The sequence below is a fragment of the Osmerus mordax genome, chromosome 6, assembly GCF_038355195.1.
Source record: "Osmerus mordax isolate fOsmMor3 chromosome 6, fOsmMor3.pri, whole genome shotgun sequence".
NCBI lineage: Eukaryota > Metazoa > Chordata > Actinopteri > Osmeriformes > Osmeridae > Osmerus > Osmerus mordax.
This window is the reverse complement of record NC_090055.1, coordinates 9,200,104-9,222,393: the sequence shown is the minus strand read 5'-3', so window position 1 is coordinate 9,222,393 and position 22,290 is coordinate 9,200,104. Positions and strand designations below refer to the sequence as shown.

The following is a 22,290-nucleotide window of genomic DNA, read 5'->3' as shown; positions in this document are numbered from 1 at the left end:
TTCTAATACAAGCCATCAGAGTACACAGTAAAAAGTTACAAAAATAAAAACAATCTCAAATGCATTCTGAATGATGACAGAGGTGACTAAATCTACTATAAGAAAGAGGAAGGGATCTGCTCAGGAGGTGGTTCCACCTCCACAGACCACAGACCAGGAAAATACCAGATGGAGAAACATAGGTGACCTAACATCTCCAGTATCATCTCTGAATATCCTGTAGAATTCGGAAGTGAGACTTTGCAATTGGCCTCCCCTTCTCTTTCTCTGCATGTGTCCATGGTTGTTGTTGTTGTTGGGCCCCTGGATGCTAACGGAGGCTCTTGACTGCATTAGCATGGTGCTAGCAGGCAGCGTTGGATCATGAGGGCAGTTTCTCAGCTTCTTCTGAGAAGTCATAAAAAACATTTAGGTTGATTACTAAGACATATATGCTTTGAACAATTCAACATTAAACAACGTTTACTGTAACATCGAAAACATAAAAATCTATTTTTAAGGTGTCCGATTAGTTCATTCTACTTGGTGAACTGAGTGTACCCAGAGTGGTTGTCTGTTTTTGTTCTGTGTAGGTGTGCGAGAAGCTGACCTGATGGAGAGAGAGAGTCATCGTCTCCTACACTGGAGAACTGCAGGTCTGATCCGAGGGCTGCAATGGAACTCCTGGGGCGGATGCAGCGGTCACCTGAGAAACTTCTTCGTAGCAGTGCCTGGAACACAGCAGACAAGACAAGTTCTATGAAGGAAACCTTTGCAGTATATCATTAATCCACGTGATGAAATTGTGCTTAAAAGAGATGACATTTTGATACTACAGTAAGACCATGAATACAAAACAGCAGAGGGCCGAAGATGGAACCATGGGGTGCACCCCATTTAATATAATGAAAGTCTCATGCTGGGTGTCGTCATTGACGATCATAAATCTGAGTGGTTATCTGGTTATGGGAAGACCACCTTTCTGGATGTCACTGTACCTTGCGTGTGAGAGGGCTGCTGGGTGCGGAGGCACTGCTGTACAGACTGAGGCTGGAGTTGGATCTGCTGACGGCCAGGCCTTTGGAGGAGCTTCCTCTCCGAGCGCGGTCGAACGAGTCCGGGGACAAATACTTCTGCTTGATCTTCAGGTTTGTGCGACCCTTCACTGCTTAACACAACGAAACAAAGCTGGTCACTGAAGAAAACTGAACAGAGCAGAAGTACAACGCCTGTTCGACTTTCACTACTTTGTTGCTTACCTCTACAGGGATCATTTTTAACCAGGAACTCGTCCAGAGCTGTCCAACCTCCTCCCACCCTCACCATCAGAGTGCTACGCAGTATGCGCACCATCCTAAGTTGCTGGGAGTCTCCAAACTACAACACAGGGAAATTGAGTTGGAAAAAGTATGCAGTCGTCTTGACAACAGACATGATTGGGCATGGGGCAGATATCCGTATGCTGACAGAACTGTCAACTCACCCTGTAGCGATTGGCACTGATTTGCTCCACCTGGAACCTCTTGGGACAGTTACACTGAGACACCTGCCGACTCAACTGAGAGGAAACACAAGGGGTCAAACAAATGTCCACGTGAACACGGTTCCACTTTGCAAAGTCACACATTTGCTCACACAGTTTACCTCCTCGTTTATCTGGTCTGCGTCTAGGGTCCTCCTGTAAGGGTCCCTGCTGGGGTGGAGGGCGCTAACAAACTCATAGTAGTCAATGAAGCCGTCCCCATTTATGTCGAAGATGTTTGCCACAGCGTTCATTTCCAGTGAGTTGGTGGGGAATTCTGCACAGAAGAGGATGAGACAGGAGAACTTAATGACCTAATGATCTCAAAGACAGCAGGAAATGAATGCCTGCTGGCTTTGCTATCTATGTTATGACGACAGTCAATCAGCACTTTAAATGTATTTCACAGACAGACTGTTATAGGCTGTGGGGCGCTGTGGGGGGCGGAGCTTACTGGAGGCCAGGACATTGTCGATAAACTCCTTCAGGCTGATTCGTCCGTCCTGGTCCCTGTCAATTGTCCGGAAGACATCTAGGATGCGAGACTTCAGGTGGCTGATCCACTGCATGTAGCGTTTTCGCCACATATTGAAGTCAAAATTGGCAAACTCCTCCATCTGTGGAGAAACCGTTATGATAACATAGGTAAAGAATAAGGTTACTTACATTAAAATAAAATAATAAGCCCCTGAAAAAACCCAAAAGCCCCAGAAAAAAGCCCCGTGGTTAGCCTCTATGACTTTGGCAACTTAGATACCTGAAAATTCGGTGAAGGGCCAATCAAAATAAAGCAAACAATAGCTCATCATCTCAAGTGGGTGGAGCCTATGTGTCACCTCTCTGAGTCTCTGCTGGTGCTGATCCAGGTGGCTCTGTCTGCTCTGAGCTAGAAGCCACAGCTTCTGCCACTGACCGACCAGCTGGCTCAGCAGGGGGGTCTGTGGGTCCAGGTGCTCCAGGGGAAGAGGGGGGGTAGGCTGCATCTTCAGGGTGCTTCTCCTCTCTGGAACACACACACACAGGGACAACTTAGCTAGCAGTAGCTTGATTAGATTAGCTAACACTTATATAGTCATATACTGTCATTACAACTATGTGGATTACTTGATTACTTGCATGATGTGATATGAAACACAATGAGAGAACAAACTCATACTTGTCAGTGGTTTGCGGCTGGGGGAACCCTGCTGTTTGGGGACCAACTTCTGTTTGCAGGACTTAGTGGCGTTTTCAACCTCCGGCAATTTCCTGTGCATCTCTTCCGTGAAGATCTGGAGACAGATATTGAACAGTTAATATCAGCACTGTTTGGATTTAAATGTCTCTGTACCAAAGTGTGTCAGTATTCAGCTCTTTTGTTTAAACGAGACAACGCATACAAATCAATCATCAATACCACATCCCCCTCTCAAGCCCTGTTCCATTCCAATAGTCTCCATCGGTCCATTCTCCCTCTCGGATTTGAAAAACTCTTTGTTACCCGACCCATGCAACCCCCTTCTCACCAGGTGCTGAGCGATGAGCTCCATGTTGATCTCCAGCGTCTCGGCAGGAGGCTCCTGCTCCCTGAGAAGGAGGGCCTCCTCTGCAGAGGAGATCCAATCCAGGAGTCGCTGCACCTCCTCCCTCTCGGCCTGCAGAGCAGCCAGGCCAGCCTGGATCCTCTGGCCCTGCTGCTGGGCCCAAGACTGCACCTGGAAGCACAAGAGGCGACAGGCTGGTTGGGAGGCCGGCAGGCTGATTCATTCGTTTCATGGTTGGCAGGTGGGATCATTCATGGCCGATTGATCAATGGATGATGGATTCACGCACGCAATGGATGTATTGCTCGGTTTACATGATGGTTGACAGACTGACAGGGTGGATCAATGGACGGACTGATTACTTCCTGGCCTGGGTAGGGGGGACTTACCTCTTCGTAGCGAGTCTTGGTGACGCTGATCCAAGACTTGAGGGTGATGATGGAGTCTGGGTGGCAGCAGGTGAGGATCTGCTCTCCCAGAACCTGGATGTTGTCCAGGTCCACCTCCTGAGAGCGCAGGTCCAACACAGACTCCTGTGGGAACGGGAAACACACAATACATCAGATGCAGATCCTGTGCTATCGACACAGGATGGTGTGTTTACACACTGTGCATTTCTGTCGTTCTTAGATGGCATAACCCACTCTGCGTACCTCGTGTTGTTTGCTGAAGGCCAGCAGAGCATCCTCTCCCTCGGGAATGACCCCACACTTCAGCACCCTCTCTGTGTCTGCCAGGCGCTCCATGAAGGAGTGGACCACGCCGTCAAATGTCTCAGCCTACCAGGAACGCACAGGAACAACCAGACAAGGTGCAAACTTGGTTAACGTGATTACTCAATGATGTCAAATTAGTAGGGATGCATCCCAGTTAGCTGAGGGTTACTTTCAAACTTTGGACACATGTAACCAGTCCATGTGTGAGAAAGAAGTGCTTGACATCAGTTAGCCCCTGAGGAGGTTGTGTTACCTGTTGCAGGGCTGCCTCCAGCCTGGCCTGCCTGGAGATCGACAGCTTACACACGGCCTCCCACCGGACCTCCAGCTCCTCCATCTGTTCCTGCAGCCAATGAGCATCTGCTGTGCTGCTCCTGGTCAGGTCCCTGACTGAGCGCTTCAGGGTCCTAATGCACCCCGCCCTCTTCCCCAGCTCCTTCTGGAACACCTGCAGACACAAAAAACCTTTAAAGTTCTCTTGAAATGCGTCCTTCCCTTTCTTGGAAATGCACTGATATTTTACAATAGGATTGGAATTGCTGGCCAATGAAGGTCAGGCTTTGATTTATCCAGCCATGTTGGATTTCAAGGGCAAAACCATACAACCATACAGCCATCAGGAGAAATGACTCACAATCACAATATTTTGATATACACATTTTGTACTTTTATGAGACTCTTATGTAACAACTGTAAACTCAGTTTGTTTGCTTATGAGAATACCAGACATCACAGTACCTTGTGTTTATCTATGAGGTTGTTGACCAGGTCCTTGTCCCCCCCAACAGGTACATCCTCGTCCAGCTGGGGTTCGGCTCGGTAGAGCCAGTCATTCAGAGCCTGCAGAGCGTCAGTGAACCTCCCTGAGAAGAGCAGAGCCTCCTCCAGCTTGTGCTGCCTGAGAAGAGAAGGTCACATTGAACGTGTGAAACCTCCCCCGTCTGTTAGGCTGTAGAATATACTTTACTGTGGCCCTATTGGTCCATCAGGACCATTATGAAAGTAGAAAAACCAGGTTCAGGACAGCCACATGGTAGCTATTATATTTATTGCTTGAATATTTTGGATGTATATTTTGGGACTGTGTTAGCGTCTCCAGCTGCTAACCTCTCTGTGGACTTGGCGGCGATGGTATCCCAGGAGTCTCGTAGCTCAGCCAGGAGGTTCTCCAGGTGCTGGCAGTCCTCCACACTCTGAGCGCGCTCATGCAGGCTCCGCCCACTCTTCAGCGTGGCTTCGTACATGGGACGCTTGGAGCGCAGAAGCTTCTGGAACTCCTGGGTGGACAAATGGAAAAAGACAGGAAGTCACGTGGATGGAAGAAGTGGGACAGGAAGGAATTGTGTTCTTATGATGACTCACTGAAGCTATCCAGACATCAATGCAAAAAAAAAAATGGTTTATTGTTCAGATAAGGGATTTATTCACCCATGTAAAAAAAAAAAAAACCTTAATGAACAATATCACAAATTAGAGATGATAGTTTTATTGCCACCTACCTTCTGCTCAGACAGCTGCAGTTTGATCTCCTCGTGAGACACGGCAATCTCCTTGTGAGTGTCCAGAGTCTGTTCCACCTCAGTCATCCAGTCCACCAGGAGGCGCCATGACTCACTGAACTGAAACATCCACAAACAACACCATACCATGTATTCTAGACCTGCTTATGCCCTATAAGGGCACTACTCACAGCACTATTAATAGGTAACAACATATCTTGCAATATAGATGATGAACTTCCTCTATTGTGAAGTCCCTGATAGCGATGAACTCCTACCTGTTTGGCGTTCTTCCTGACCTCCTCCAGAACGCGGCCCCTCTCCGTGGCACGCTGGTGCAGCTTGCGGTAGCGGTCCTGCACGGTCATGATGAGGTTGTGGACCACGTCGCAGTCCTCCCTCCTGCTGAGCGCGGCCAGCCTGGACCCGGCGTTCTCCACCGCTGCCTTCTTCTCTCCGTACGCATTCACCTCACTCACCAGGGTCTGGACATTCACGAACACGGTGAGGACTGTGTCGCTGGTGAGGCTGTAGTACCTTGCTGGTTCTCATCCCCCCTCTCACTCTCTCACTCTCTCTCTCTCTCTCTCACTCTCTCTATCTCTCTCTTTCTCTTTTTCTTACCATTTCTTCTTATGTATATCTCATTCCCTATCTCTTAGCTCTCATCCCTAGCACACACAAGTACACACACACGGTTAACGCGCACACACACCCTGTGGTCCTGGAGCTGGGAGCAGACTGTGTCCAGGACGTAGCTGGGGCTGGACAGTCCCCCGATGCTCTCCTCACAGCGGGCCATCTTGGTCAGCAGGTCCTGCACCGTGCTGTGGAACTCCTTAGCCAGGCTCAGACCCTCAGCCAGCCTGGCCTGGAGCAAACAGGACAGACACAAGCTTCAGCACTCTACTAGCACACCGGAACGAGCAGTGATGCTATTCATTTTGGTCTCAGACAAAAAGAGAGAGTGTAGCATATAAAAAAGATCAAGTAACAAAGAGAGAGAGTGAGAGAGAGAGAGAGAGAGAGAGAGAGAGAGAGAGAGTGACTGAGAGAGAGAGAGAGAGAGAGAGAGAGAGAGAGAGAGAGAGAGAGAGAGAGAGAGAGAGAGAGAAAGAGAAAGAGAGAGAAAGAGAGAGAGAGAGAGAGAGAGGGGAAGAGAGAGAGAGATAGAGAGAGAGAGTAACATATACTGGTGTACTGTCTGACCTTGCGCTCCTGTACTTTGCTGTACACGGTGGTCCATTTCTGCTCCAGGATGCAGAGGCTGTGCTCGGTACTGGAGCCCCGAGACACCTCGCTGTTCTCCAGCATCCTGTGGATGGCGTTCCTCAGGTCTGTGTAGGAGTGGAACTTTGACTCCATCTCATTACAGAGCTCCTGCAGACAGAGAAACATGAGGATGATGTCTTCCAGATAACACTCGGATGGTTTCAAAGACTCAATAATTGAAGGTGTTCATACATTTGTGCCACCTCTGTAGCTTGAATAAGAGCTAGAGGTGGATTGTTAAGATTTCTGGTCGCTAGGAATGTATTTAGTCTCGTAGAGATGCCCCACAGTGTTAGAGGAGAACAGTTTTAGGGAAAGACTGTTTAGGTTTAGGGTTGCCAGGTTTGAGTTGGGGTTACCAGGTGTGCGTTGAGCCTCTCGTGGGCGGAGTCAGGCATGCCCCAAACGGTCTTTGTGGAGGACAGTCTCAGGTCTGTGTTCTCCAGCCACTGCTGCAGGTCCTGGATCTCCATGGTAACATCCTGGACCTTGAGGTAGACATGACAGTAACGTTATTTTTCATCCGTTAGCCGAATAACTAGTTTCTCACTGCTTCAAATATTCACAGTTGTGTTATGAAGCTCACCACTAGATGGCACTACAGTAGATGTTATAAAATAATTGGGTCATTTGGTGACTGTTATCAGTCCTGTGTTAGCTCATGCAATTCCCCTATTTGCTTGTCCAGTGGTCTGAATGAGCAAATGAATCAAAAGTAGGAACTAGACAGGAAACACACAATCACTACGAAGAAGAACCAGCCCTCAGTTTCTCCATCTCCTCCTCTCCGCCTGTCCACGCCCCTCCACCCAGTCCCCCAGACCCCCCAGGCCCCCCAGACCCCCCAGAACCCCAGTCCCCCCAGTCCCCCCAGGCCCCCCAGACCCCGAGTCCCCCAGTCCCCCCAGACCCCCCAGACCCCCCAGAACCCCAGTCCCCCCAGACCCCCCAGACCCCCAGTCCCCCCAGACCCCACAGTCCCCCCAGACCCCCCAGTCCCCCCAGAACCCCAGTCCCCCCAGACCCCCCAGAACCCCAGTCCCCCCAGACCCCCCAGACCCCCCAGTCCCCCCAGGCCCCCCAGACCCCCAGACCCCCCAGTCCCCCCAGACCCCCCAGTCCCCCCAGGCCCCCCAGACCCCGAGTCCCCCAGTCCCCCCAGACCCCGAGTCCCCCAGTCCCCCCAGACCCCCCAGACCCCCCAGAACCCCAGTCCCCCCAGACCCCCCAGACCCCCAGTCCCCCCAGACCCCCCAGACCCCACAGTCCCCCCAGACCCCCCAGAACCCCAGTCCCCCCAGACCCCCCAGAACCCCAGTCCCCCCAGTCCCCCCAGACCCCCCAGACCCCCCAGTCCCCCCAGACCCCCAGTCCCCCCAGACCCCCCAGGCCCCAGGCCCACCTGGCTCAGGTTGTTCTCCAGCTGCAGCTGCCTCCTCTCTGTCTCACAGCGCACAAACTCCCAGCGTTCGTTCAGCTGCTCCAGCCTCGGCTGCAGGCCGTGGGGGCCGTCCCCCGACCCCGCCTCCAGCAGGCCGCGCCCCGCCTGGTTCAGAGACTCCACCGTCCGCACGTGGGACATGACGTCGTTGCGCAACACCTAGACAGAACCAGCCGCAAGGTTGATGTACAAGCACATGGCGCCAGAACTGAAGACAAGCAATGTAGAATCCCTAAACATGATCTAGACCAACTCAGTGGCATCATCGTACCTGTCACAGGTATTGGATAACGACATGCCACTGTAAAAGTAACCAGCATCTTGTTGACCTAACAACCTCATTGACATAAGAAGGCTCTAGCTACAAAACCAAGGCAGAAGTCAATGCTGTGACTTAGGGTTAGGCAACTCCGATGGAAGCTACCTTGTGTTTGGCCAGCCCGATCTCACAGGCCTGCAGGTCGATGCTGATGGGCTGGCCGGCCTGTAGGAGGTCGGCGGTGTGGGACAGCCACGTGTGGAGCTCGTCCAGGGTGTTCTGGAACTGGCCCAGGCCCAGCAAGGCGCTCTCCAGCTGGTGCTGCACAGACAGACGTAGGGTCAAACAGTACAAGGGGTCAGTCGTCTGACAAAGAAGTCGGATCAGGTACCACTACCACAAATTGAATTTGAGTCCAAATACTGAATGACGCGCAAAAGTATATCAGCATGTGTGATCTATCATGTGTGAAGAATGTGTCTGAACCACAAGTAACCTTCTGAGGCCTCCTCTCCTCATAGCAATGTATGGAGTGTGGGTAGGGTGTGTCGTGTTTGGTAGGGTGTGTGTGAGTCGTGTTTGGTAGGGTGTGTGTGAGTCGTGTTTGGTAGGGTGTGTGTGAGTCGTGTTTGGTAGGGTGTGTGTGAGTCGTGTTTGGTAGGGTGTGTGTGAGTGGTGTTGGGTAGGGTGTGTGTGAGTGGTGTTGGGTAGGGTGTGTGTGAGTCGTGTTGGGCAGGGTGTGTGTGAGTGGTGTTTGGTAGGGTGTGTGTGCGTCGTGTTGGGCAGGGTGTGTGCTGTGAAGCGGACCTGTCTGCTGACGGTCTCTGCCTCCAGGCCGTCCCAGCGCTGTCTGAAGTCACACAGCGGTGACACGGAGCCCGGTCTCTCCGAGCCGGGAGACAGACGGCAGACGAAGCGATGGTTCTGACTCTCCATCTCAATCTTCTTCTGGTACAGCTCCCGCTTAAACTCCTGGGGAGAGGAGCGCACACGGCGTCAGAAGCTGGCTTAACATCAGGTTCAATATAAATGTAAATTATATATGTTTCTAATATGTAAATGTACTATATAAAGCACACTGTATTACCACCTATTCCATACAAGCAATACTTAGCAACCTAAATTCAAGTTAAAAAAAAGTCTACTCTATAGAGCTGGGTCAATTGGGACAGGGAGTCAGGTGGCTGAGCGGTGAGGGAATCGGGCTAGTAATCCGAAGGTTGCCAGTTCGATTCCGGTCGTGCCAACTGACGTTGTGTTCTTGGGCAAGGCACTTCACCCTACTTACCTCGGGGGAATGTCCCTGTACTTACTGTAAGTCGCTCTGGATAAGAGCGTCTGCTAAATGACTAAATGTAAATGTAAATGTCAATTACAATGTGTCAAAGTACTCAAATGAGTTATTTAGTATTTGGTTCCAGATCAGCTGTTAGAGCTATCTGACAGCGGGTTCCATTGATGCAAACCAACCTTCAGATCACACAGCTGTTCTCTGACTGACTCCAGGTCAGTTCCAACCAGGAACTCCTCAGTGGACCTCAGCTCTGCAGACTTGAGCCACTCGAACAACCCCTGGCGACATGAAAGACCAACAAGACGACATGACACTGCTGCTCGTTTCAAAAAGTGCATTCACGCGTCAACTTGTGCACGCACGCTCTGTCGGGGCACTGACTTCATCCCTCTGTATCCTCGCTATAACTCTTTGAAGGCCTGCATGTTTAATGGCCTCCAATAGTTGCTGGAGCTTTGTGAGCGGTTGTACAGTACGGCTCCCATTGTGGAGAGTGACACGAGCCCCCGTGCTGATTGGTGCAGCAGCGGACTGAGAGGCTAGTCTTCCCAGTCCTCCCCTGAACTCTGTGTCTCTCACAGTCAACACCCCTCGGGCCCATTAGTTCCCATTGGCAGGGAGCGGGGTATTCTGTCAGTCAGTTATCAGCCGAGCTACGGGGAGTGAATCCGTCGGCCCTGCCAAGACCGACGGATGAAAGACCGTCTCTGTGTTTGGAAGCCTGCCACCGGGGCTGGAGGAGACAGCGTTAGCCAGACTGAGCTGGCTGGATTAATTTGTGTGTGGCAATGAGAATATGCTGGCAGCTCCCACACACAGACACACACACACACACACACACAGACGGACACGGAGACAGAGGGATGAACAGACACACACACGCGCAGACACAAACGCAGACAGACAAAAGGACAGAGAGAGGGATGAACAGACACACACATGCATAGAAACACGCACACACCTGCATAGTGTCCTGGTAGTGCAGGGCCACCTTCAGAGAATCCTCCAGCTTGCAGTGGCACTCGCTCCAGAGTTTGCTCAGGTTGTTCCAGGTGCAGTACAGCTGAGAGACCACACACAGTGAGGCAGTTAGGGACACAGATATCTATACTTTCATCATGAATACTCATGAATACGAACTGACTCAATGAGAACTGACATGAACACAGTCTGTATGTATTCGCTGGGTCACTGCTCACCTCGTCCAAGCTCTTGGTGACGTCTGGCTTGTCTGTGTCGCCACATGCTGACATGAGGTCCATTCCCAGAATGCCGAGGGAGTCCAGATCGCCCTGTAGACCATCTATGTCTTCCCTGAGTGTCTGGAGAGAGAGAGAGAGTGAGAGAGAGAGAGACAGAGAGAGAGAGAGAGAGAGAGAGAGAGAGAGAGAGAGAGAGAAGGGAGCGGGCGAGAGGGAATGGATAATCAGAGAAGAGAAAGGGAGGGAGAGGAGAGAGTGAAAGAAAAAGAGAGGGACAAGTTGAATGGTGTGGTCATCAGAGTATTAGTCCTGGTAGACATTTCATTTCATTCAGTTTCCATCTCATTATCCAGGAAGTAGATGGTCACCACCGGTCACCTGCATGGTCTCTATGCTCTGCCGGATGGTCTCGGCATCCGTCCGGTTGGCGTTGAGGTCCAGAACCGCCTGCTGGGTGTCGTTGAGGCCTCCGCTGACGTTGCTGACCTCGTTCCAAAACTTGAGGGCCAGGTCCAGGAGGGTCAGCAGCAGGCCATCCCGGTCCTGAGCCTGGGTCCGGACCTGCTCCCACAGCTGGCACAGCCCCGACACACGCTCCTGCATGGCTGGAGGACATTCGGGCAGAGCGGGGTCACGGTCACACTTGTGCACTCGGTCTCACAGTACGACATCAGGATCACTGACTCTAACACTGACCAGCATTTTGAGAGAAACGTCTAGAAATGATACTTCTGACTTATACACAGCTGTACAGCAAACAGCCATTACGCTCAGTGGTAGAGTATTTGACGGCAGAACAGATCAGAAGCCACAGGTTCAAATCCGATTCTGGATAAACGTGTCTGCTAAATACATTGTTTTTTAACAAGGTATTTCCAAGGTATAACAAGGATAATTTTGGAGAACTCATGTACCTGTGCCTACAGAGTTGTGTCCAGCGGCCTGTGTGTTGGCCAGCAGCTGGCCAGCCTGGGTCCTGATGCTGGTCAAGCCCAGCTCCAGCTTGGACAGCTCGTCCAGGGACAGACGGTTTTCCTGGAGCTGTTCCTGGATGCGGGGCGTCAGGCCCTGCAGGGGGACGGGAGACTGCATCCGGCCGTGCAGGCGCTCCACACTCTCCCGGATCACCGTCATCCTCTCGTTTAGCTGGAGACACCGGGGGAGGGTTATCTTGTGTGTGTGGATGTGTGTGTGTGTGTGTGTGTCTGTGTGTGTCAGTCAGAGCAGGCGGTGGTGGAGGAGGAGGTCTCTTGCGCATCTAAGTGTGTGTGGATGTGTGTTCGTTGGACTGTGAAGAAGCGGGGGGTGAAGAGGATTGCGTCTACGCGTGTAGGTGTGTGTGTGTGTGTGTAGGTGTGTGTTGGTGTTTGTGTGTGTGTGTGTGTTGGTGTGTGTGTGTGTGTGGGTGTAGGTGTGTGTGTGTGTTGGTGTGTGTGTGTGTGTGGGTGTAGGTGTGTGTGTGTTGGTGTGCGTGTGTGTGTCACCTGTGTGTATCGAGGCAGGGCCTCCTCCAGAAGGCTGGCAGCCTCTCGGACCCTGTCCCTGATGGCTCTGTGCTGCTCCTCCGTCTCATTGGCCCTCCGGCAGAACTCCTCCCCCTGGGCGGGGCTTAGCTCAGACAAGCGCTTCCCCAGTGAGACCAGGCGGGATATTAGCGGCCTGTGTTCTGCTATGGACTCCCTCAGACCCTGGGAAGAGGGGTAAGGGGGGGGGGGGAGAGTGATTAGGGTAGATACTCTCAGTTTACTTGAAGAATAAATGCATCTCTTTCTGCCTTCCAACTGTAAGTGCACTTCAGTGTATCTGATTGCAGCCCTACTGCTGCGGGCACCAAAGTGCCCATGAGATGGAGGAGACAGCTTGGGGTTGGACCCTTTAAAGTAGAGAGGGTGAAAGTGTGACGAGTCTCATTTTCCTCGCTCTACCTGAGAGGATCAATGTGTCTTTATTTCTTTAGGAATGTGGCTCTTACAGGAAACAGAGTACACAAATGAACTGAGCCATTCATCTCGCCAACAGGAGAACAGAAGACTTGAGCAGAGAGGGGGAGGAGAAGGGAGGGAGAGAGGGATGAAAGGGGGTTATTGTCGAACAGCACAAAGAGGACCAAGTGGAGCAGGTCCTCCATTCTGGCCTGGCCTGGCCTGTACCTGCAAGAGTTCCTGCTGCTCCCTGAAGGCCTCGTAACTAATGGTGCTCAGGGACAGTTGTCCAATCAGGCTTTGGGTTTCCTGTAGCCATGGCGACACCTCGGCGATGCCCTCGGAGAACTGGGCGAGGAGCGACTGAGCATGCTCCAGACGGAGCACCACGTGTGAGTTGGTGGCTGAGGTGGAGTTACACTGCTCCTGCAAGGCATCCAGAGGGGTCTGGACCGGGAGAGAGAGAGAGAGAGAGAGAGAGAGAGAGAGAGAGAGAGAGAGAGAGAGAGAGAGAGAGAGAGAGAGAGAGAGAGAGAGAGAGAGAGAGAGAGAGAGAGAGAAATAAAGAGATAGAGACATTGTTATTACTGAAGTAGAAAGAGGAATGTAGCTATAGGTTTAGCATGAACCTGGACTCCTTTCATGCTGTAAGGACTGCAAACCTTCACATTTTTGCACCACTTTGTTCTTGCTTACAAACTTGTATTAAACAACATCAAACCTCAGAACTCTTGGTCACTGTGCTGCTTGGTAGTATTCAGAACCAACTCAGCCAATAAGAGAAGCAGATTGACTTCACCAGTGGTCATGTAGAGATCATTGTGTCCATAGAACAGAATAGGATGCACAGAATGGGATGTTCTGAAGGTCCAGTACCTGAAGGTCGGCTGTGTCACCCTCATCTCCATACGTCTGCAGGATCTCAGCGATCTTCACCATCTTCTCTATGTTAAAGCGGTGCTGCAGAATCTCCACAGCAAGAATCTGAAACAGTTTTGCATATTCAACCCTTCTTGTTTTCAATTCCTCTGTATTGTGATGATAAGATGTCGAAGGGGTTCTGAAGACGTTCCAGAGGTTCCGCTGACCTTCTGCTCGTGCAGCTGAGCAGAGATGGGTTCTGGGTCCAGACAGATGGTTCGGAGCTGCTCCAGACCTTGGGCAGTGTTTCTGAACCAGGACATCTCCTTCACCACCGCCTGCTCCAACTGACAAACACACACACACAGCGTAACAGTAAAAAAAAAATCGACAAAACAGCCTGGCCCCTACTCCACCCTCCCTGCGATGCCAGCCCCATGCTCACCCTCTGTCTCTCAGCTGCACACAGCACAGCGTCCCCCTGGGTCTGGGCCCCCGCGGAGGAGGCGGACGAGCCCAGCAGCTGGCTCTCGATGCGGCCCAGCCACAGGTGCAGGTCCTCCTGGCTGGAGGTGCAGCGGCGTGACGCCTCCAGGGCCTGCTCCAGCCTCTGGAGGACGTCCACGCTGCTCAGGCTCAACACGGAGCAGCGGATACGGAGGCCGTCCACGCGCTCCTGCACCTGGTGCCGCTCCTCCTCTGAGACAGCAAACACACACACGGCATTGGTTCTCGATTCCGGTTCTTAGACTTCCTTGATGTCATTCAATCCACAAATGTGTTTTCTACAACATGAAAAGTCTTTCCAATCCCGGACTCGAACGCATCTCTGAGGTCCTAGTGATCTGGGTACCTGAGATGTTCTCCATGAGGTCATGGCCTGCCTGCTGGACCTTTGCCAGGTCAGCGTTCCTCAGTTTGATCTGCTCCACCACGGTCTGACAGTAACAAGCAACAACAGAGTTCAGAGGACATACACCCTATACACAGCATCTGAATAAGGGCATGAATTCCCCATGGAGAATGGCTGGTTTAATTGACTGGTTTCACTGATGGAGGTGCATACTACACATTTCCTTTCAGTGGGGAATCTTTCAATGTTTTGTGTTTTCTCTTTGGGATTTGGGGGAACCAGAGTCCGGGAAGCCATCCACCCTGCAGCCTGGAGTGAGTCATGTGTCTGAGGGGTGCGTGGTACCTGAGCCCGCTGTGTGGCCTCTGGAAGGTGCAGCATGGCCCTCTCCGCATGGCGCAGCTCAGCCAGGTCCTGCTCCACGGAGATCAGCCAGTACTGGAGGCTGTCCACCCTGTCCTGGAAGAGCTGGGCCAGGGGTAGGATCTCCTCCAGACTGACCCGCCTGGACACAACCACCGCCATGTTACATCCTCCGTTTGAGCTTTTTACAAACACATCTTAAGACCCGCTTGTTCTCTGAGGTATACACACTGTAAAGTACAGCAATGTTATCTTATATATGTGTGTATGTGTCCTTGTGATAAATGTAAAAAAAAAAGAAATGGTGCCTTGTTTTGCCTGATTGTACAGCACTTTGTTTAACACTGGTTGTTTTTAAATGTGCTACAGAAAGACATTTGACTTGGCCTGACTGTGAGAACCCCATTCACCAGCCCTAGTCTCACACCATAAATAACCGTCACCACACCATCATCACAGCACCATTCACATTCCTCTGATGTTTACAACATGCACACACGGCCATTCCACAGACTGCGAGAGGGGCTCGTAAGGATGTATCTGACCGGCTGTGCTGACCTGCTCTGGGCCTCCAGCAGCAAGGCCTCCCACTTGGTTCTGATGGTGGAGATGTGTCTGGTGGCCTGGTCTCCCTCCTCCCCTGGCAGGCTCTCTGCCAGGCCCGGCCCCTCCTGCATCATGGCCTCCATGCTGCGTCTCCGGTCCTCCAGGAGGCGCTGCAGCAACTGGATAGGAAACCAGAAACAGATCGTACTGAAGCACAGTGCGGCAGGGGAACCATGATCAACTATACACTAGCAGATAAACCATACTGGATTATATTCTACCAGACGAACAAGTCAGATGTATGACTTGTTCGTACATTGTAGACATTTTAAAACATGAAAACAACCATGACAGTTTAAAAGTCTTTGTGAATCGTAGCTATTTACTGCTCCTAAGAAGTAGTATTCTGAGGTATACCTAGCAGTAATTCTGACTCTGACTTTGCTGCCTTTGTGATTGTGCAGGGAGAGGCCTGTATCTGGTGTCAGAACTGCTTTGTCCCACAAAGGCAGGTTCCACCTCACCCACTGAACTCACAATGGGAGCTGGTTCAGATTAAGAGGTGAATAACTTCTCCTCCCTGTTTTAGCCTCAGGGAATACTCTCACAGGCATATAGAGGCACATTGTCAGCGTGAATCTAGCCTCATTCATCGCTGAATGTGTGAGAATCTACCGACAAAGGAAACACTAGACAAGAAACACTTAGGGACTGCTCTCCGCATATATTTATTTTCCTTCCTAAAAACTCCCTGTGAAAACAGATGTCAGACAGACATACATAAATACATAAATGAAGAGAATATTAAAAGAGTGGTTTGTGCAGAGAGATTAAGGAGTCCTATTTGAATGGTTTTTACTTCAGGTTTACAAACCTTCTGTTCCTGTAGCTGAGCTTTCACCACTTTAAACTCAGAGGACGGAGGCTTCTGATTGGCCGCGAGCTCCTCTATTTCATAGACCCAGGTTAACAGCGCCTCGAGGTTCTGGAGGAACGTCTCCGAATCTGCAAACTCATCTTTCAGAGTCAGGACCGACCTCGTTCCCTGTGGCCAGGAGAAAACACGACTCTGCATTAACTCTCAGTGCCGTGTCCACACAGAGAACATGACTCGGCAAGATCACTGCATACAGTTTCCACAGCACGGGTCACAACACCCAAACGAACAAACACCCCGAGCAGATGTGAATGAGATCAAGGGGATGACCAAGGTGTCCTACCCTCCATCGGTCCAGGCTGGAGTCATGGTCTGAGCTGGACTGACCATCGCTGTGGAGCTGTGAGAGGATAGGACAACAAACACACCAGACACGACACTTAACACGGAATTTCACACTAGGCACATTAGGGCGAACATTCTGGAAACATCAAGAGGATGATGATGGAGATCAATGAAGCTCAGAAGGTGAGACAATGACAGGGTGAGATGGAAAGAGGAAACCGAGGTAGAAGGAGATCTTCCCCTCCACGTGCTACAGCAGATCACGCTCGAAGGAGATTGTAGACGGGGTATTGACCTCAGCCAGCTCCTCTGCCGCTCCGGTCAGGACCCTGACCGTCCGGGTCACTATGGGGTCTCCACTCTTGTCTCCAGAGGGATACTCGGTCACCTCCACGATCTCCGTCACAATGGTCTCCGTGACCTCCGTGACCTCCGTGACCTCTCTGGAGGCCAAGGTCTTCCAGGACCAGGGGCTCCCCTCCCTGGAGTCTCTCCTCTGGAGGCTGGCCCTCCTCTCCGCCGAGCCCGGCCCGGGGTGGGCCAGGGGGGAGCGGCCGTAGTCCGGCAGCACCGTCCTCCGGGTCAGCGTGCCGTTCCGGGAGCCGGCGGGCTTGATGGGGGAGGGGGTGGAGTGCCAGGCGTTGTCCAGGGTGCTGGTGGTGGTGACGGTGGGGGCCGGGGAGCAGCGGGCGGGCTTGTCCGAGACGGGGGTGTGAGAGCGGGACACCTCCTCCTTCTCCACGTCCTCCTCCCGCTTCTCCTCCTCCTCCTCCTCCTCCTCCTCCTTCCCCCCCACCACCGTCTTGGCCCTGCCCGCCTCCTCGCTGCGTGGCTGGCCGTGGCTCTCGGGGACGGGCCGCTCTAGGCGGCGTTGGTAGCACTCCTTCAGAAAGGCCTCGTTGGACCTCACCTGCTTGGACTTCTGGCCCAGGCAGCTGGGCCTGCTGATTAGGTTCCCCATGGTGGGGGTGTGGCTCGGGGGGCTACAGAGCGGCTAGGACCAGGTCGGCCCCTCACCCGGGCATGCGGGGGCTCCTTCTGAAGCCTAGAGTAAGAAGAAGGAGGAGGGGGGGGGGGCTTGGGGTCAACATCAGCCTTGAGTCATCCCTTATTCCCGGTCCCATGAAAATCCACTCATCATTCACTGTCTGACTGACACAGTACAAGCTTCATAGAATCACATCGATCAAAGCAGGGTGCTTCACCTTTGAGATGTTCCTCATACTAAAGCAGCGTTCTGACACACACACAACGACAGTACACTTTCCCTGACGATCATCACACACCCTGGTCCAGATCCTCCCCTGCACTACAGTCCCTGCTGGTCCCAAAGATATGACGGCCTGGTCTGGGTACACGGCTTCCTCCCTGTCAGTCTTGGAGCACCAGGTCTGCTCTGGGCTCAGTAGAGCCTCTACCACCCGGAACCTTTGGCTCGGACTAGCAGGCCTGTCCTGGTTAGCAGCAGCAGCTGGGAATCGCAGAGGGAACCCTGAAGTCCAACTGTAAAGGCTGGCAGAGGGTGCAGAAATGCCTGCCAGACCTCTGGCCCATCCTGGCCCCAGCCGAGCCCTCTGGTCTGGTTTCCAAAACCAACTATGCCGCCCCCCTGATTAATGATGACAGCCATGAAAACGCCAACACATTTCTATGTGTCGGAGTGGAGATGGGGGGGGGGGGGGTTGAAGAGGTACACTGGGGAGTGGGGGTGGGGGGGGGGGGGTAGTGGGCAGTAGTGCATGGTCAGATAACCACAGATAAAAGCAGGGGGAAGCCCATTCAGAGAGGAAACTTAACTGTCTTTCAATGAACATGATGCGCTGACCTGGCCTGAACTACGCTGACCACCCTGGACCACCCTGGACCACTGCCGTTCAACCCTTGCCATGCTGCATGCTCTACTGCCTCCGCCTTCACTAGCTCCCACCACAAAAAAGAGAGAGAGATAGAGCGAGGGAGGGAGAGGAAAGAGATAGTGGGAGGGGATAGTGGTGGGGAGCAACAGTGGGTAACAGACACGAGAACTCCAACGAGAAGAAAAAAGAGTCTCCTCTGTCCTTAATCGTTTGGTTTCAGTGCTCTCTCTGTCTGTTCCTTTCACCAGGGAAATGGGGAGAGCGAAATAGACGCGGAGCAAGGAGAAGAAAGAGCTCTCAGCAGTTCCTTTAGAGAACCCACTCTTTTGGGTCGGAGTGTTCGTCCGTGGGACTTGCGGTAATTCCAGGGTCCTGCCTGTCAACGGCTGGTCAGAGAACGTGGGCGAGGTCATCGTGGGTCAGCGACTGGAAGATCAGGAAGCTGGCTCCTAACTGGCCAGGAGGGTTTTTCGAGCTCGCTGGAGCAGAAGACAGCAAATGTACAACCCTGTCCTGTCTTTGTCGCCCATTGTTTCTGCTTACAATGACTCCACTGTAGGAGACTGCCGCATGGATACAGCAAAGCCCATCTCTGCCAGAAGTTAAAGTATGGCTTAGCGCAAGCTAACAGAGCACATCATTATAACCAGCTTTTATCTGCCCCACCAAATCTCTCCCTCTCTTTCTCTCTGTCTCTCTCCCTCCACAACCACACTAATTACAAAATGACAGGTGCCTCTCTTTTACAGACCAGGGTGCACCTGAGAGACAACTTGGTTGATGGGACAGTCTGTGTTAGAGGAGTCATTGTCGGGAAACTGTCTGCAGGCAGATGAGGCAGGCATGGGGTGGTGGTGGTGGGGGGGGTGGGGGGGGGAGGCATCTCACACGGGTTAACCCCTGCCCCCCTGCCCCCCCTCCCCAGAACTACCAGGGAGCACCAGACAAAGCACCAGCCCCTGGATCGATCATTACCCAGTTAGGCCTAATCACTGCAGCCTGGCTGAGAGCTCTCCTGGATGGGGGCCGGGGGAGGAGGTGTCCGGGGCTGGGTCTTTGTGGTTAACCAGCCACAGCCTAGGTGGGGCTATCTCTGTGTGTCTGTGTTTGGTAGCTGCAGCCAATGCATGCTGGGTAATGACATGGTCCCACGGCGGTCCCATGTGCATATAGACAGGCAATAACGCCTTGCACAAATAACATTATCAGCGCACACCCTCATTATCCGTAGGGACGCTATCTGGGAACATGTGCAGAAGACCAGAGAACAAGTAAACAAACAATCAAACACAGAGATCTACTCGGTCTCTGTCTGGGAGCAGTCTGGGACTTAATTCAAAATAATCTTCTCCACAGCACACTGACCCATATCTTCCGAGACAGGAAATGAGGCGGGAACCAAATGGCGCCGCTGTGTCCTTATCATCACACACACACACACACACACACACACACACACACACACACACACACACACACACCCTTGGCATCCCATCACTTAACCCCTGGAACGATGACCCCCAATGTAGACCCCACCTCCCTGGGCCTCCACAGTGCTGATATATGGCTGCAATACATTAACTGATTAACTTAATTGAGAGCTGTGATATAGGGTCTCCTCTCCATCTTCAGCATGGACAACATGACACAGAGAACCGAGAAAACATCCGTGAGGATTGGTTCAGCCTTTCGACAACGTATTTCCTTCACGTGATTGAACTGTGTCGTCATTGACATCTCGAATGTCCACACGAAAAGCACACACATAGGGTCACACACACACACACACACACATCTACATTCAAACTACACACATCCCTCTCTCCCCCCGTTGTTCAGAGAAGAGACGTTGGTTCGGTTAACAGCACCATAGCAACCATGAGCCGCCCCCCCCCCCCCCCTTTCCTCCAGCCCTGTTCCATGCAGGACAGAAGCAGGACAGTGACCAGGCTGGGGCTCCCTGGACATGGGCCACCCTGAGGCTCTGGGAGCTGGGAGCCATGGCTCCACTCCAGCCTGATGACCGCTCTCTGCTCTCCCAGAAGCGGGGAACAGAGATCAGGCAGGGAACCCTTCTGGTCTGCAGGAAAAGCTGTGGCCCCTCTTTTCACTAAGCGTGGAACCCTCCAAGTCAAATGCCAGTTTACTTCCATTCATTCTCGTTCTCATTCATTCCGAAGGCCATTGCACTGACTGCACGTTGAAAGACTCCTCCTTCCTGTCAACACCATCTTAAAAGTATCTCATTTAGGACAACGTTGTTGTCGTATCAGCAGAACCCGGGCACAGCCTGTCCTCAAACTTTTGTTTGTTCAGCTAATCTCACAAACAACAGACGGGTATTGTACTCACAGTGATCCAAAAGCATGTGTCCTCTCCTGGAAGAAGAGCACCACCCACCCAGGCCTCTCTATCTCCTCTGACTCCTGGCTCTGTGGGTCTCCCCTTACTCCTCCAGTGCATCATCACATGGCTCGGAGCAGCGATCACATAGGAGGAAACTACAAACCAAACTTTCCACCCCTGAGCCAATCCAGACCCGCAGGGGCCGTTTTTGGCGGTTTGAGATCAGGTGACGTGCGGCTACTCACCCAGGAACGGCCCCGGAGCAGAGGAATCCGGAAGGTCCTTAATCACCATTCAGAACGGGAGGGAGGGAGGGGGGGGAGGGATGGATGGATGGAGGGAGTGTGAAAACGCTGCCTTGTTGAAGCATCCTCCGAATGTCCCCCTTATATTCCAGTTTGGGGTGTCCTCACACACACACGCACGCTCGCACACTCACATGCAAACTGTCCCGACACACGCTCGTGCGGTCCCTCCAGTGCCTCACACACCCTCGCATGCAAACAAACTATCCCTGAACACGCTCGTTCACACGGACGTCCTGATAAGCCATGCCTCTCTTGTTGCCCACAGCCACAGGCAAACAATGCCCTCTCCCCTCTCTCTCGGCACCCCTCCCCTCTCCTCTCCTCCACTTCTTCCCAGCAGCTCTCCTCCCCTCTCTCTCTCTCCTTTGTTACGGAGCTCCGCTTAAAGGAATTCTTCCCTTGTCGCACCAATGGGGTAGAGCAGCGAGTTGAACACAATGTAAAAAACCCCAACGGCTCAGTCTCTCCCCCAGTGCCCGGCCAGAAACAGCTCCCAAAAGCCCAGCTCACTCCCACTGGCCCTCTGGGTTTACTCCTGAAGCAAGACAGCAAGAGTGCACGCTTCTCCGTGCCTCACCTTCCCTCTCTCTCTCTCTCTCTCTTGTTTAGCCTCCTTCCTTCTATCCCCCCATCGGTAGCCCCTCCCCTAGGTTTTCGTTTTGGCTCCGAAACTCCATGCTGCTACCGGGAGAAGAAAGAGAGAGCAGAAGAGAGAGAGAGACAGCGAGAAGGAGAGAGAAAAGCCTTTCTAAAGACCCCCAGGGCCGCCCCTCTGAACATTCACATGTTAAATGACAGCTGCCTCCAGCCCCTTCTCTCTCCCTCCCGGCTCACGCAGTGACGGTCGGGACCCGCCACAAAAGGAGGGACCCCCCCCCCCGAATCCCCCCTCCTCACCTCACCCCACCCCCAACCCCCAGCCCCCTATTCAGAGGCGGGTGCAGCAGTCTCCACAGCAGCAACAAAGAAGACTAATTACTGTAAAAAGTCTCCTATTACTTTTCAACTCACTTCCAGCCCTCACCACTGCGACCCAAAGACAAAGAACGAGGGGACTGAAGATGAAATGGAGAGAGGTGGATGAACAGAACATAGCCTTTTCCCTGGCTTCTTCCGTCGCCCGGGCAACAAGATGGGGGGGCAGGGGGAGGGAGGGGGGGGGGGGATTCCGGCTATGCGAACGACCAACAGCTCGTCTATCCCTGTCAAAACATTTACCTCGCCACCTAACTGAACGCCACGGCAGCTAGAAAGCTAGGTGTGTGTGTGTGGCGCCCTACAGCCTGCTCTTCATGCACAATGAGAG

The 22,290-nt window shown here is 52.5% G+C and overlaps 1 protein-coding gene across 1 annotated transcript; it reads right to left on the bottom strand.

The window, feature by feature from the left end:
• Window positions 1–265: 265 nt before the first annotated feature.
• Window positions 266–17,435, bottom strand: macf1b (microtubule actin crosslinking factor 1b). Its single transcript, XM_067237420.1, has 39 exons — window positions 16,770–17,435; window positions 16,473–16,529; window positions 16,127–16,297; window positions 15,265–15,431; window positions 14,689–14,848; window positions 14,344–14,428; window positions 13,936–14,189; window positions 13,718–13,837; window positions 13,506–13,613; window positions 12,858–13,055; window positions 12,192–12,395; window positions 11,622–11,853; window positions 11,086–11,312; window positions 10,705–10,827; window positions 10,467–10,568; window positions 9,682–9,783; window positions 9,019–9,183; window positions 8,377–8,532; window positions 7,914–8,111; window positions 6,871–6,999; window positions 6,449–6,619; window positions 5,955–6,110; window positions 5,518–5,724; window positions 5,240–5,359; window positions 4,848–5,017; window positions 4,479–4,638; window positions 3,994–4,188; window positions 3,678–3,803; window positions 3,414–3,557; window positions 3,007–3,195; window positions 2,658–2,772; window positions 2,338–2,504; window positions 1,956–2,118; window positions 1,624–1,778; window positions 1,463–1,537; window positions 1,239–1,356; window positions 978–1,144; window positions 590–710; window positions 266–387 (listed from the first exon to the last, which is right to left on the bottom strand). The coding sequence occupies exons 1-39, from the start codon at window positions 17,433–17,435 to the stop codon at window positions 362–364; spliced, it is 6,369 nt and encodes a 2,122-aa protein (XP_067093521.1). The 3' UTR covers window positions 266–361.
• Window positions 17,436–22,290: the final 4,855 nt, after the last annotated feature.

Excerpts from the sequence above, each read along its gene's own strand:
- macf1b (XM_067237420.1), bottom strand. The coding sequence starts at position 17,435 with ATGGGGAACCTAATCAGCAGGCCCAGCTGCCTGGGCCAGAAGTCCAAG. Across the intron at positions 10,569-10,704 it reads TCACCAAGAGCTTGGACGAG|CTGTACTGCACCTGGAACAA; the intron begins GTGAGCAGTGAC and ends GTGGTCTCTCAG. Across the intron at positions 6,111-6,448 it reads GCAAAGTACAGGAGCGCAAG|GCCAGGCTGGCTGAGGGTCT; the intron begins GTCAGACAGTAC and ends TGTTTGCTCCAG.